The 13,824-nt window shown below is 42.2% G+C and overlaps 1 protein-coding gene across 5 annotated transcripts in view; it reads left to right on the forward strand.

Annotated features, from left to right (window-relative positions):
* The first annotated feature begins 68 nt into the window (after nucleotides 1-68).
* The window catches only part of cux1b (cut-like homeobox 1b), a 62,993-nt gene continuing 49,237 nt past the window's right edge, over nucleotides 69-13,824 (forward strand). For all 5 annotated transcript variants that reach the window (XM_042413249.1, XM_042413250.1, XM_042413246.1 and 2 more), the window contains exon 1: nucleotides 69-197. In XM_042413249.1, the coding sequence (XP_042269183.1) occupies nucleotides 135-197 (63 nt within the window). In that variant the 5' untranslated portion in view covers nucleotides 69-134. The remainder of the gene's footprint in view (nucleotides 198-13,824) is intronic.

Below are 13,824 nucleotides of genomic sequence, written 5' to 3' on the forward strand. Positions count from 1 at the left end.
CGTACGCCGGCTGTTACCGGAGTGAGTGGTGGACGTGATCCGCTCCGGGTGTTCCGCCCACCCGGTCCTCTCCACTGAACTCCAACCCCCGCGCTCTCTATCAGCATCTCATTCCTGTCTCAATATGTCTCAAGATGGCGGCCAATGCAGGATCGATGTTTCAATATTGGAAGCGCTTTGACTTACAACAACTACAGGTCAGTTCAACCTCTCTTTAAACCGTCTACCCCTTTATTCGCTTCGGCTGTCTTGTGTCTTTCAGGGGGGCTGTGTTTTGTGTTTTTTCGGCGGCCGCCTCGTAGGTGTTTCGGAAGAGAATTCAAGACCTCTTCCTCACATTGATGAAAGTGGCTCCTCTCGCTGATCAGAAATTGATCCTCTTTGTTCAATTCAACATCGATCGGACACTGCAACTGGGCAAGCCGGGGCGACGCCGCGGGGATGCGCCGAAATAACAACAAAACGGCAGGGCTTTGGCGAAAAGCTTTCGGTTAGCTGTCTTTATGGCGTGTTCTTCAACTTTTACCGGAGCGAGTAGCCGTAGTTAGCCCGACGCTTTAGCCGCGGTAAGGTTGGATAATTTGGGGGAAAAATAAGTGCGACTCGTTATACGGTGGCGCTGTGGTGACACCAGCCGTTGAGACGGGCAGCACAGACACACAACAGCGCTTTGCTTGTTGTGTTTTTTTTCCGCTTTAACTGTCAAATCGGTAAGTTTACTTGAACGCGAATGAAAACATTAGCAACCTTATCGGCTAACGGTTTTTGAAGCAGTTTATATTGAAGTCGTCTCCTCTATGGTTGATCAACTCGGCCGTTTTTTTTTTTTTGGTTTCCCCTGACGGCAATTATACACAGTGAGTTTTTTTTTTTTTTTTTTTTTTTTTTTTTTACAGCCGTTGCCACGTCTGTGAAAGTGGACGGGACAGTTTGTTGACGCGGTACAAAAAATTAAATTATATATATTATACATATAAATATATATATGTGTGCGCGTGTATGTATATGTATATTTATATATATATATATGTGTGTATATATATATGATCGTGACCTTGTTGATTATGATGAACTCCAGAAATGTCCCAGTCTCACGCACGCCACTAATCTCGGCGTGCACGGAGGAGATCCATGGCACTGTAAAAGGATATGAGGAAAATATTGGGCCTATTCAGTGAGTGAATATAGCCTGTGTATATTAGAGCGTGTTTGACCTATCACAAGACATGTAGACAATGGCACTGTTGTGTTTTCCCGTGGCATTTAACGTGCATTGCTGAATTTCAAATCACAATTTATGAATATTAGTAGCCCAGTTGCCGTCGTCATTAACATAAGATTGCATTATGTAGGCTAGCCCAATTGTTCATACATTAGTTTACCAAATCACACAGGCTTGGGATTTAAACTTTTATTTAGGTCATGATGCCCCTATGACTGGGTAGACAAAAGGACAGTGAACTAGTCTTCCCAGCGGGCTTTGTGTTGCACTTATGCCACATCATCAAGGCTTCACTTCTCCTATTTATTTGATCCTGTTTGGTCCTCCTACTCGTGCCCCCTTGTTCATGCATTATGTAAAAAAAAATTTGAGACTGCTTTCTCTTTTCTTTCCTCACTATCTATCTCCCACCCCCTTCCTGCCTCAATCTTTCTCTCTCTCTCACTTCCCCCTCCCCTCCTTTTTAATTTTTTTCTCCTCTCTCTTCTCTGGCCCTTCACCCTGCTTTCACCCATTTCTCCCTGTTTGAACTGGTGTGTGTGTGTGTATGTGTGTGTGTGTGTGTGTGTGAATTTGTCTGAGATCAGTCTTTTTCGTAGATTGACTGCCAGCACGGACAGAGAAGGCACTGCCAGCAGCCAGGACATGAAAAATGCATCGCATAAGTTTGTGATAAGGCCCTGGGTAATTATGGCAAAGGCCCCTATCACAAGCGATTAGTCAGGACAGTGAATCTGAGCGTGTGCAAAAAGGCTGGCGGTTGGCAGGCCTGTCTGCAGGATAGGAATCAGTTGGAGCTGGTGTGTATGTGTGTGTGTGTGTGTGTGTGTGTGCGCGCAGAACTGCTCAGAACATTCACTGTCTATTATTGATGACATCTTATTTACTCTCCCTCCCACTGAGAGGCTCCTAGAGGAAAGCCTTCAGAGAAGAAACTTTTTTTTTTTTCTTTCCCTTATCCGTCTTCTGAGGATAATGTGGGGTTAGCATGATATGATCATGGTCTACACATGGCCTTGTCAGCCGATTGCTTTCTCATTTTCTTCTTCCTTGTGATTGAATGGACAGTGTGCACTTGGATTCACAGTCTGTTTTGTCTGCGTGAGAGGCACCAGCAAAGAAATGTTTTTTTCTTATGTGTGTATGTGTGTGCGTTTCTTTGATGATGAAAATCCAACCCAACCTAGATGTCAGTAGCTTTAAGCCATCATAGCGTCTATTCCTCAGGCTCCAACTGCTGATGTTCATTAAAATCCTATTTGATCAGTGTGTCCCATTCCCTGTGTGAGAAACTATCTAGGTGGTTGTTACAGGACAGAGAGTGCTTTGAAACAGCACAGCGAGCTGTTAACTTGTCTTTTTTTTTCCCTCCCCCCCCCATCACCACCACCACCACCACCACCACTACAAACACAAATGGGTGCAACAGTGATGCTTTTAGCAAGGTCTCGCACACTTGCAAAATGGATCAGTGATTCAGAGATGGCAGGGTGACAGTGAATTACAGATGGAGGAGGTTTTAACGTCTGTAATCCCTGTCCGTCCATTACAGAGTTGAATTTCTTTAGAGGGGATCATCACTCTTCTCTCCTGTTGTTTTTTCTTTTTCCCTTTTTTCTTTTTTTGACCCAGTCAAGCAGTTTGCTGGAACATTGTGTTTCCTACTTGAGAGCGATGAGAGATGCGCTTCATTACAGGCAAGCCTTAATAAGACATGAGTGAATAGCTGAGCCTAAACCTATACTTTATTTTTTTGGGGGGGGGTAAGCTTGGAAAATTAGGAACAGACCTTTCCGTTATACACAATTCCCAATTTAAGCCTAATAGCCTACATCTCACCTCATAACATTTCCTGGAACAAAGCACCCTAGAGCCATTTTGAAAAATAGTTCACTATGTTAGCGGATGGCTAAACAGTGACTTAGATGAAAACTGATCTAGAGCTCGTTCTTATTCACCACCTCCTAATGGGTTAATTTAGGAAAAGGGGTTTGTAAACTGATCCCAGAGCTGTGGTCAGTGGCAACCTGAGTGGTTTAAATCTCTCAGCGACTGGCCCGCTGTTGTCTGCAGGAGTTTTAGTGTTAATTTATGAGCTGGTTGTCTGAACTCACTGGTGGGATATTTTTACCCCTCTGTTGCTGCACAGGCTGGGGGAGCATAGAGGAAGGGGCATCACGTCATGCTTTTACTGTAGCCAACCGGTTCTCTGCCCAGTGACAAAACCTGGCATTGAGACTGAGGTTTCACTGTGTGTTGGTGGGTGTTTAGCGACTAAGCATGAGTCAGAGAGAGGGACGAGTGCATGTCAGGTCTTTGGTCTGCCCTCGGTCTACTTTGGTCGGGGCCATGTCATCCTACTTTCTAAGAGGCGGTAGTGTATCCGTACGAAGGATACGCTCCGTACGATGGAGAGGAATGTGCAGCACTCAAAAACTTAAGAAACTTCTCTTCATACACCTTATCAGTGTCTAATTCTCAGTGGAGGCCCATACTCCCTAACTCCTCAGCGGTTCAGTGTACGTCACACTTGGGCTCAGTTTCTTCGCCCTCTCACTGCTTTGGGGAGTGTCTATACAAGACTCAGTTCTCCCAATTTAACACAAAAAGTACATTTTTATGCTGCTCAAGAGTCGTAATCTGAATATTCTGTTAAACAATTTTTTACCATAGTGTGGTGAAATAAATTAAATAAATTTTGACCAGTGTTATCTGATGTTTTGAAGAAAAGATAAAAAGCACTTAATAGAAGTCTAAAAATAGGGGTACCCAAACAGATAGAATCAGCAGCTCTCAATGCAGGCTTTATGCAAAAGTGTGTGACAAACAAGACATGTTTCTTGAAGGTGTGGATGTGTGGAAGTCTGTTTAACATAGAAATACACTGTGTGCACAATTATTAGGCAAGTGAGTATTCTAACTTTATCATTATTTCTATGCACATTTTCCAACTCCAAACCATATAAACATGAAGACTTTGTTGGATTTAATGATTTTCAGATGATATGTATTTGTGTAATGAGGGAGGGTGTGGCCTAATGTGATTACCACCTTTTATATTAAGGTGTGCATAATTATTAGGCAGCTTCTTTACTTCGGGTAAAATGGGCCAAAAAAAGATTTAACTGACACTGAAAAGTCAAAAATTGTAAAAGGCCTTTCAGACGGATGCAACACTCTTGAAATAGCTAAACTAATGAGGTGTGACCACCGGACAATCAAACGTTTTGTTGTGAATAGTCAACAGGGTTGAAAAAAATGCATGGAGAATAAAAGGCGCAAATTAACTGCAAATGACTTGAGAAGAATTAAACGTGATGCTACCATGAACACGTCATCCTCCAGCGCCACCGTATCCCAGAACTGCAGCCTACCAGTTCTGGGTTCACAAGCACAAGGTGTCAAGTGCTCAGAGACATGGCCAAGGTAAAGAAGGCTGAAACACGACCACCACTGAATAAAATTCACAAGTTGAAGCGTCAAGATTGGGCCATGACATGATATGAGAGAGACTCTCGATACAGCAGATGGATGAGCCCAGAGCTGGATCACTAATGGACACAGGGCACCACTTGGAGTCAGGCGCCAGCAAGGTGGAAGAGGGGTAATGTTACTGGTATGGGCTGCTGTCATTAAGGATGAGTTAGTTGGACCTTTCCCGATTGAAGATGGACTGAAAATCAACTCCTTAAACCTACAGCCAGTTTCTAGAAGATACTTTCTTCAAGTAGTTGTACAGGATGGAGTCCTCAACATTCAAGAAGGCCCTGATCTTTATGCAGGACAATGCTCCATCACATGCATCCAGGTACTCCACTGCTTGGCTAGCTAGCCTCAAAGATGACCAAATAATGACCTGGCCCCCTACCTCACCTGACTTAAATCCTATTGAGAACTTGTGGGCCCTTCTCAAACATGAGATTTACAGCAAGGGAGCTTTGAACAGCATTTGGGGCGCTGTGGTTGCTGCTTCAGCGAAAGTTGATCGTGAACAGACCAAGAAAACGGACAGACTCCAAGTTATTGAAGAGAAGGGTGGCTATATTGGTCACTGAATATTTCTGAAAGGCCAAAAATGTTATTTGTCACTTTTCCTTTGTTAAACATTCAGGTTTGATGTTCAATAACATTATGGATTGATTAAGAGTACAAAGTAATCCTGAGGAATACAGTTTGCCTAATAATTGTGCTCGCAGTGTATATCTGTTTCTGTTGCCATGATGTGTAATTTTATCTTTAGTAACATTGAAACATTTAATGTTTAACCACCTGTAGTTTAACATTGTCCAAATGTTAATATTAGAAGCAAATAATATTAGATATGAAATAATCTGTTGTCTCCATGTACATGATAGAAATCCTTAATAATAATCCTGATCAGATTACTTAGTAGTATTATTATTTAATTACTATGTTGGTGTATTGGTCTTATTATATGTTATATCTTATTATTATATGTTACATTATATACAGAGATTAGACACAAGGCTGAGAAAAACAGGGCCAACTGACACCACAAAGATGGTCAGTAGAGTTATTTTTTTGTTGTTGTGGCTTGTTGTTGTGACAACTGATTTCACAGCAGAGAAATATAAATATGGTAACACAGTGGTGGATAGTATGATGAAAGGTACAATTAAGTCATATTTACTGCTTTCATACAACTTTTGAACTTTTTACTTGGTAACTGTTCTACTGCTCTGAAACATACTCAAATTATATCGTTGTTATTGTTCGGCATTCCATTTGAATTATATGTTAAAAGTTATCAATTTCTTTTATTAAGAGTTCGCTAAAGACATATATTTTATCAGGTACACATTTTACTTATGTTTTTCTTGTTGCATATAAAGCCTTCCAAAAAAATTGCCCCCTCAGAAGTTTTACTTTCAGTTAAGTAAGCGACCACATGTATTTCAGAGCATTTATTTCTGTGTCTGTTTATATCAAATTATACAAATCTGCATTCCACTCACATAAGCTAATAACCGTAAAGAAACCATAAAAATAAAAATGTCTTTGAGGGGTGAGACAGCCAATATTTTATAAATATTTTATGCCTTGGCATGCCCAATCAGTGCTAAATAAGAGTCTAATTTGTTTCAGTTGGACTGTAAAACTGCTGAGTGTGTACTGTATGTTTACCAGGTGGAATCAGTAACTCGCACCATCACGACGCAGCTCTTTAGTTGTGGTAATATTTTAGAAAAACAGCGCAGTACAACCACACAGACAAAACATCCACCCAACAACCAGCAACAAGAGCACAGGGGGCAGTTTCCAGAGACCTGTTTTCAAGTGGCAGGCATTATTTACAGACCCACTTGGAGTCTCTCTCACCTACAGCATCATAGAGTTTCACCGTATCTCATGACAGAAGCATCCATTATTCTGCTGCTCTGTATTCCAGTAGAGAGAGCAGGGGCTTCAGTGACTGGACACTTCTCTTTAGGCTCACTTTAGAATATACTGGCCGGTTTCCACTTGTGAGTTTGAGGATGATGTCCACCTTATTTAAAAACCACTCGAAACGGTGCCTCCAAGGCCGATGTAATCTTGTATAGTCTATTGTTCATCTTGTAATATTAAGCCTAAGGTTTTCAGTAAACAAAAAATCTTGCATTCCCAAGGGAAAAGATGTCTGTTCTTGTCCATAGTTGACTGGCAAAGTAAGAATGCGCACACACACAGTGAGATACAGGCCAGCAGCGGGCTTAGATCCAGTCTCTTGTGCAGCAAAACAATCCTGTCACACACTCTTTTCTCGTGCTTTTGTTCTTAATTTTTTACTTGTCCACCACATATTCTCAGCTATTTCCAAAATGCCACCTTTTTATTACCTAGTCCGTACCTGTTGGTTTTCAGTGGTACAAATAACTAAACTTAACTGATAATTTTTTCTTCATAACTGTCATATACAACATATGTTGTACTGTGTGATGAAGTTGGGCTGCAGCTAAATATATTAGAGATGCAACAGAAGATTATTTTCATTATTGATGAATCTGTCAATTATTTTCTTGATTGATAGATAGTCACTGGGTCTGTAAAATATCTGAAATAGTAGAAAACGCCCTTCACAATTCATTTTGTACGACCAACAGTGAACATATATCAGATGTTCCAGCTCTCGCGTTGTAAACTGAACAACTGACTGTTCAGCAACACTGCTTAAGTGATTCATCAATTGTCAAAAATAGTTGCAGATTCATTTTCTGTCATTCACATAGTTGATTGTATTTTTCAGGAAATAAATGATACTTAATTGTGTTTTCCATCCTCCAGAGTCATTTAACACTCCACATGCAGTACATGAGGATTAGAGTTAAGTGAACAAACTGAAGAAATGTGTGGAGAGAATAACTTTGAATAATAACAACTTTGGTGAAAAATTGTCTTAAAGCAGTCAAGGAAATCCGAGCTTTTTCAAAACCATTTGATTGGTTGTGAAGGTGCAGATTTCTGATGACCTAGCAAGCAGAGCCCCAATGAGATTTACAGTATTTTGAAGAGTTAAACAAGATGTTAACATGGAAATATAAACAGAGGCAATGGACCATAAAACAAAATGGAGTCCCATTTCCACAAGGTACCACAATGTGATAATTTAGACCAACTGCAGACGGTCACACACTGGGGGCCAGTGTTTGAAAAAATTTTGACAAGTTTGGCTGAGTGCACTGCTGAGTTTGAAGCTAATGCAGTGCTTCATTTTGTTCCACAAAATGTGTCCCGCTGCATGAGCCTGCCGAAATTTGTTTCTACAGCAAATACTCTGTGGTCTTGAGCGTCTGGTGTAGCCAAGCTATTGGTGAACCACTTGCCCTACCTAATTTTAGTGTTGTTTATCTCACTGTTATCAAGGAGTCTGGGCTAAATAAGGCCTGAGGATCCTTAGGTGCAGACCTTATCCCATGTCAACCCATGACTCCAGTATCAGTGTCCTGTTAGATCATTGACCATAGGTATTGAATTCTAATAGGCCTATTGGCGTGTCCTAATGGTCCAAGTATTGAATTATGATATTGGCAAAGGCTGATGGCCTCAGGATTGAATTATGATATTGGTGCGCGCTGCAGGCTAATGGTTCTTGGTATTGAATTATGATATTGGTGCACTTTGATGGTGTAGGGATTGAATTATGATATGGCTTGCTATCTGCTAATAGCTCACTCTGTGTAATTTTCAATGTCAATCATGGCTTCAGTTGCTAGATCCATAGCCGGCCTTCAGGCTCAACCCATCAGTCACATCAGATGTGAGCAGCCTTCAACCTTTACCCCGAGTTCTCCCTCCAGTTGCTGTCACTCTCTCCTTTTTCTTTTGTCTTGTAGCCCCTTAATTCAGGATTTGCTACTGCATGAGTTTTTTTATTCTAAAAACAAAGAGTTTGTGCAAATAGAGCAAAGGGGAGAAGATTATCGTTAATGTTGTCACATTATCTTGTAAATTGTCTCATTTAACTTTCTGAAATATATAAATAGAGCAAACAATCACATATCCTATTATTATTAATATCCTCCTATCAGGCTACTGGGAAGTTGTCCTGTTGACTTACGGTATTAACCTAGCAGCTGCTATTTTTCCCCCTATAAACTAAAACATTTATCGTCACAGTTATAAAAGGAAGAAATGTTGGATGGTTTAATGACAACCTAACACCAGTTTATAGATGTAAGATTAGGTAAAGAGTTTTATTGATTGTCTGGCCTTTGTTCAGTGGCCAGTCGGTAATTGTGAGTGGATTTGGCATTTTCATACACAACCTTTTGTTATAAGGAGCCTAATGTTAAAGTAATGGAACTGTAATGGCTCTGGATCTTAGCTAACTTCATTTCTGTAAGTGTCCACACCTTTTCAGTGTTTATGTTGAGCTCATTCCCATTTTGGTAGTTTAAAAGCAACCAGAGCTGTGATGGTCCTCCTGCCAGCTCACAGAGTAAATGGACGGCCTGCTTCTGTGTCAGCCCTCTAAAAATAACACAGACTGCTGGCTGGGCTCAGCAGAAAACTACCACCGATTATGATGATTCAACTACCCTGTATTTACAGGTGCGTGTGTGTGTGTGTGTGTGTGTGTTGGATGGGGGTGGTTTATGCTTAACAAATTGTTCCTCTGCGTTCGGTTTGCTATTCACTGGTTTAGTTTTATGTTTTCAGGTGAAACTTTGTCCAGTCAGAGGAAGTTAGAAATGGTTGAGAAACTGAAGGCACTGCTTATGGGTATTTTCAGTTTTTGAGGTATAATCATTTCAGGAAAAAAAAGCCTGTCTGCTTATACCAATTTAAATGTTAGTGGGCATCAGATTAGATCTTTTTAACCACTTACATCCTGCTATTATTACTGTGCAGGCTTTGCCTAATGCTAGATTAAAATACTTATTGCCGGCCCAGGCCTTTGTCTACCGAAACATGGTAAATTTTATACGTGTGACACTGTTCTGTATCTGTTAAATTCATTGAATGTCCTCAGACGATACCTTAACCTCTCCCTGACCTTTGACCTGAGCAGCTGTCAGACTGGAGCCAGGGTTCAGAGGTGGTCTGACCCTGCAGACCTCAGTATGACCTGGGTTGTCTGACTGGCCTAACCTTTAGAGCTAACAGATGATGACTTCACCATCTGTCTTGCCTTTTAACAGGTCTAGCCTCCTTGAACTTGAACTTGCTGTGCGGACGTGGAAAGAAGAAAAAAGAAAAACCTCAAGAAAATTGTCTGACAATTAGCGCAGGCTGTTTTTCCTATGCCCATGTATTAGTTTTATTTTTAAAAGATGACCAACCTGCGTTTAGGGTTTCAGAAGACTTCACCCTTTAGTCTTTGTTTACGTATTTGTGAGCTGCTGCTTGAGTTGTCACTGTATGCCCCAGTTCGAAAGCATGAAACTGGATGCACATCGCTAACCTCTGTAGCCTGCCGTCACATTTTTAAAAGTGAGAGTTGTCCTCTTGAGGAAGGGGAAGGGGGGAAGGGACTATGTGTTTGGTAGACACAGGCTCATCCGCTGACTGCTGTCTGACCCTGAGTTCAGCGGTATGGTTATTAATAGGCCCAGAGGCCTCAACTTCCAGGAGGCCCTCTGATCAGCTCCAGATGTGGAATGAGAGAGGACAATTCTAAGTTAGCCTATCCATGTTTCACATGAAGCAGAAAGCTGGGAGATAGGCATTTGGTGAGACTGATAAAGAGTGAGGGAGGGAGGAAGGGAGGGACAGGAGACCTTTCCACAGCAGGAGTGTGTTTTGTGAGTCTTTGTTTTCATGTGTGTGTGTTTTTTTCGTTTATTACACTCTCTGCCCTCAGACCAAAAGACCATAAAAACGTATGGCATCACCATGGTGACCATAATAACTACCTATAAAACAGCGTGTAAACTGTGAAATAAGACAAACAGACCAGAACAGCCTGACTGGCTGGCTGGCTGACTGAATGGCTGCCTTCCGCCATAAAACTATTTGAGAGCCAGACTGAAGGAATGCCTTGGAGGCTGCTGTGGCTGTCACGACACATGAAAGGATTAGGCTCTGTGTTTTATCTCCTCTTTATCTGATGGTAATGGATAAGCTGAGTGTAGCCTATCATCTGACGCTTGGGCCGGGGGTTTGATGTTTTAGTAGGGTGACGGTTTGTTGAGTTGACCGCTTTGGTCTATTGATTGCTGTTTGATGGTTTTGATATGTAGGCTGCGCGGAACAGGTCAAGTCTTTTATGCAGTGGAGGCTCCAAATAGCTTTTAGCTGTCCTTCACTCCCCCCATTACTCCAGTGGTTCGTTTGATGTTTGGATCAATCAATAGAAAGAGCCTGAGCTCTTACACATGCTCCATCCTACTTCCCACTGAGCTCAATTCCTCTTCCTTCATTGTGCAGGCTTTATATCACATTCTTTCAACACAGAATAAATGATATAATTACAACCCATTACTTAGCCTAACGCAAGCTAATTATTCTGTCATTACTGTAAGGATTAGCTATGCTCATTCTCTCTTTCTCACTGTGTTTCTCTGCCGTTTACTCGCCAAAGTTGTGCAAGCGGAGCAGAAAACTCTTACTCATAAAGGCTGAGTAAGACTTCGCCCCAGGACATGCTCTGTTGACGCTGATCGTATATACCACGGGTGTCAAACTCAGTCAGAAGTCCAGGCCATGCTAGAAAATAGTGACAGCAAGAGCTGGACACATTAAAGAGTGTATACATCTAACCTAATGGGGCATTTTGATATATGCCTTTAATTTATGCTCAGAAGTCAACATGCTGCGTTTACAGGCTGCACCACAGCGCATGCTGATGTATCATAATAAGGCGTCTAGAAAATTACTGGATACAACAGATAGACAAGGCTAAATTAAAACATGGAAAAAGGGCGTCATGCAAAGCAGGGATTTAATGTGCTTGAGGCACATGAAAGTGATGCAGATCTCTCTGACCATCCTGTGTAACTGTGCTAATAGCATGAAGCTGCTAGTTGTCCTTAAATGGAAGTCTTAAGTGAATTACAACAAATCAAATACGTTAACGAACTGAGAACAGATCAAATCTCAACTAAGTTAGAGCAACTTTGAACACTGCTTCATTGTCAAGGGGTCATAGACTTTTATAGGCCAAACAGACTAGTTCGCATACAAGTGTAGTATGATGAATGGATGTCTACAGCATTGCTGTGTAGGTAGCCTGCACCTGTGACCCTGTCATTATCCACCCATGGTTACTTGTATGTGCGTTTGATGTCATATAAACTAATAGCGGTGATGTCAATTGCTTGCCCGAGTCCTTGGGACTCAGGCTTGTATATGTGCTACAGGGACTGGAGAGCCCCACTCCTCTTGCAGACTTGATTAATCCCTATCGCCCCTCTCCATGATCGCAGTTTCCATTTTTTAGTCCGTATCTGTGCACTCATCCCCTCCCCAATCTCCTCTCACTGGCACAGAATGGCTTCCTGGCAGAATGGAGGCATTAATTCAGGGATGAGAGGTGTGATACTCTCTCTCTCCCCCTCTCTCTATCTCTCTCTCTCTTTCTCTCTCTCTCTCTCTCTCTCTCTCTCTCTGTCTTTCTCTCTTTCTCTGTCTGTGCTCTCTCTATCTGTGCTCTGTTTGTAATGCGTGGCCTTTATCGTAGCTGAAACAGCTCACTACCCTCTGATCCTATCTCAGATCTCAATATCCTAGCCGTTCCACCCTGTAAACGCAGGGATGAAAAATCTTGCCCTTTCACCAATGCATTACACCCTAGCATATCGCCATACCCCTCTCCTCCCATTGCACACTCCACACCACTCACCCTTTGTGACACAGGCCTCCAGCTAAATTCGAACTCTGCAAAATGAGACCAAGTGAGCTGCACTTCCTCCATGCCAGAAACCATCTTAGTCTCATTATATTTGTATTTAGGATCAGGCCTGGCCTCTGAAACCCCTTGTCAGACAATAGGTCGAGCAAAATAATGACTAGCTCTCAGTAAGCTTCAGGAGAGTTAAGGCTTGGATGTTGGGGAGATAAAACAACAACCAGTCTCTCAGCAGAGAAACATGGATCAATACGAACAAGGCTGCGGTGTGAAAAGGCTGTTTTTGATCCAGGCTTGCGTCAGCGTCAGTGAGGTGAGTCTTGACAGCTCCTGTGCTGTTGGTAGATATGGATCTGTGTTCAAAAAAAGGAGCAAAACGCTCAGGGACCACAAGCGTCTTGTTAGACTGTGGAGAGTGGTAGGCTGACCCCCGCCCCCAAACGCTTTGCACAAACACAAACACAGGTGCACTTACACACACAAAAAAAAGGTGTTTAGAGCTCAGTTGTCACAGTGAAACTATTGTGTTAGTTTGTGGTAAAGAAAACTTTGTGGCTTTGACTCCAATGAGTGAGAGGAAAAGACGGAGATTCAGGATGATATGACTTGCGTCTTCAAACCCTGTGTGGTTTGTGAAAACGGCGTCTGCTTGCACATTTAAAGTTCTGCACCCTGCTATGTCAAAGGTAGGAAGGCAGACAGGCAGCCAGGATTGTAGTCTCTTATCTGTGCTGCTGTGTTTTGAGGGGGCGTGCCTGTGATCTGTGATCATGTACCGTGTCGTTGTAGCAAGCGTGGCTGTCGCTCCTGACTGAGCCGCCACCCCGCGACTCCACCCCCACACAGTAGGTTTGGCATACAGAACAGTCAGCCGCATTGGAGGTGGAACGCTGCGAGGGGAGATGGAGGGGGAGTTTGAAAGGTAGGCCTCGTAGATTTCAGATAAGACATCTTTCCAGACGCCTTTTACTGTTTACTATCATAACCACATAACAGCCTCAGACTTGTCAGAGATAAAAGGAAAGATTAGTGACTGCACTGGCAGGACAGAAAACTTCATCTCTTAAACATCTGTGTCATGTTGCCAAGTACAGAGGCTGTTAAAGGCTTCCCACTTTGTAATGCACACAGAAAAAGTTTTATTTTAAAAATATTAGCCTCTTTTGTAGCGTGACTAATATGGTGTTGGTGTTACTGAGAAGAAGTGAGTGTATTTTTGTCTCTCCCTTTCTATGCCTGGCTTGGATTCAAAAGTGATGCTTCATTAGATTAATGTGTAAAACATGCACCGAATGTGGAGCAGTTAACCTAC

This window comes from Thunnus maccoyii, chromosome 6 (assembly GCF_910596095.1).
Source record: "Thunnus maccoyii chromosome 6, fThuMac1.1, whole genome shotgun sequence".
NCBI classification, from domain to species: Eukaryota; Metazoa; Chordata; class Actinopteri; order Scombriformes; family Scombridae; genus Thunnus; species Thunnus maccoyii.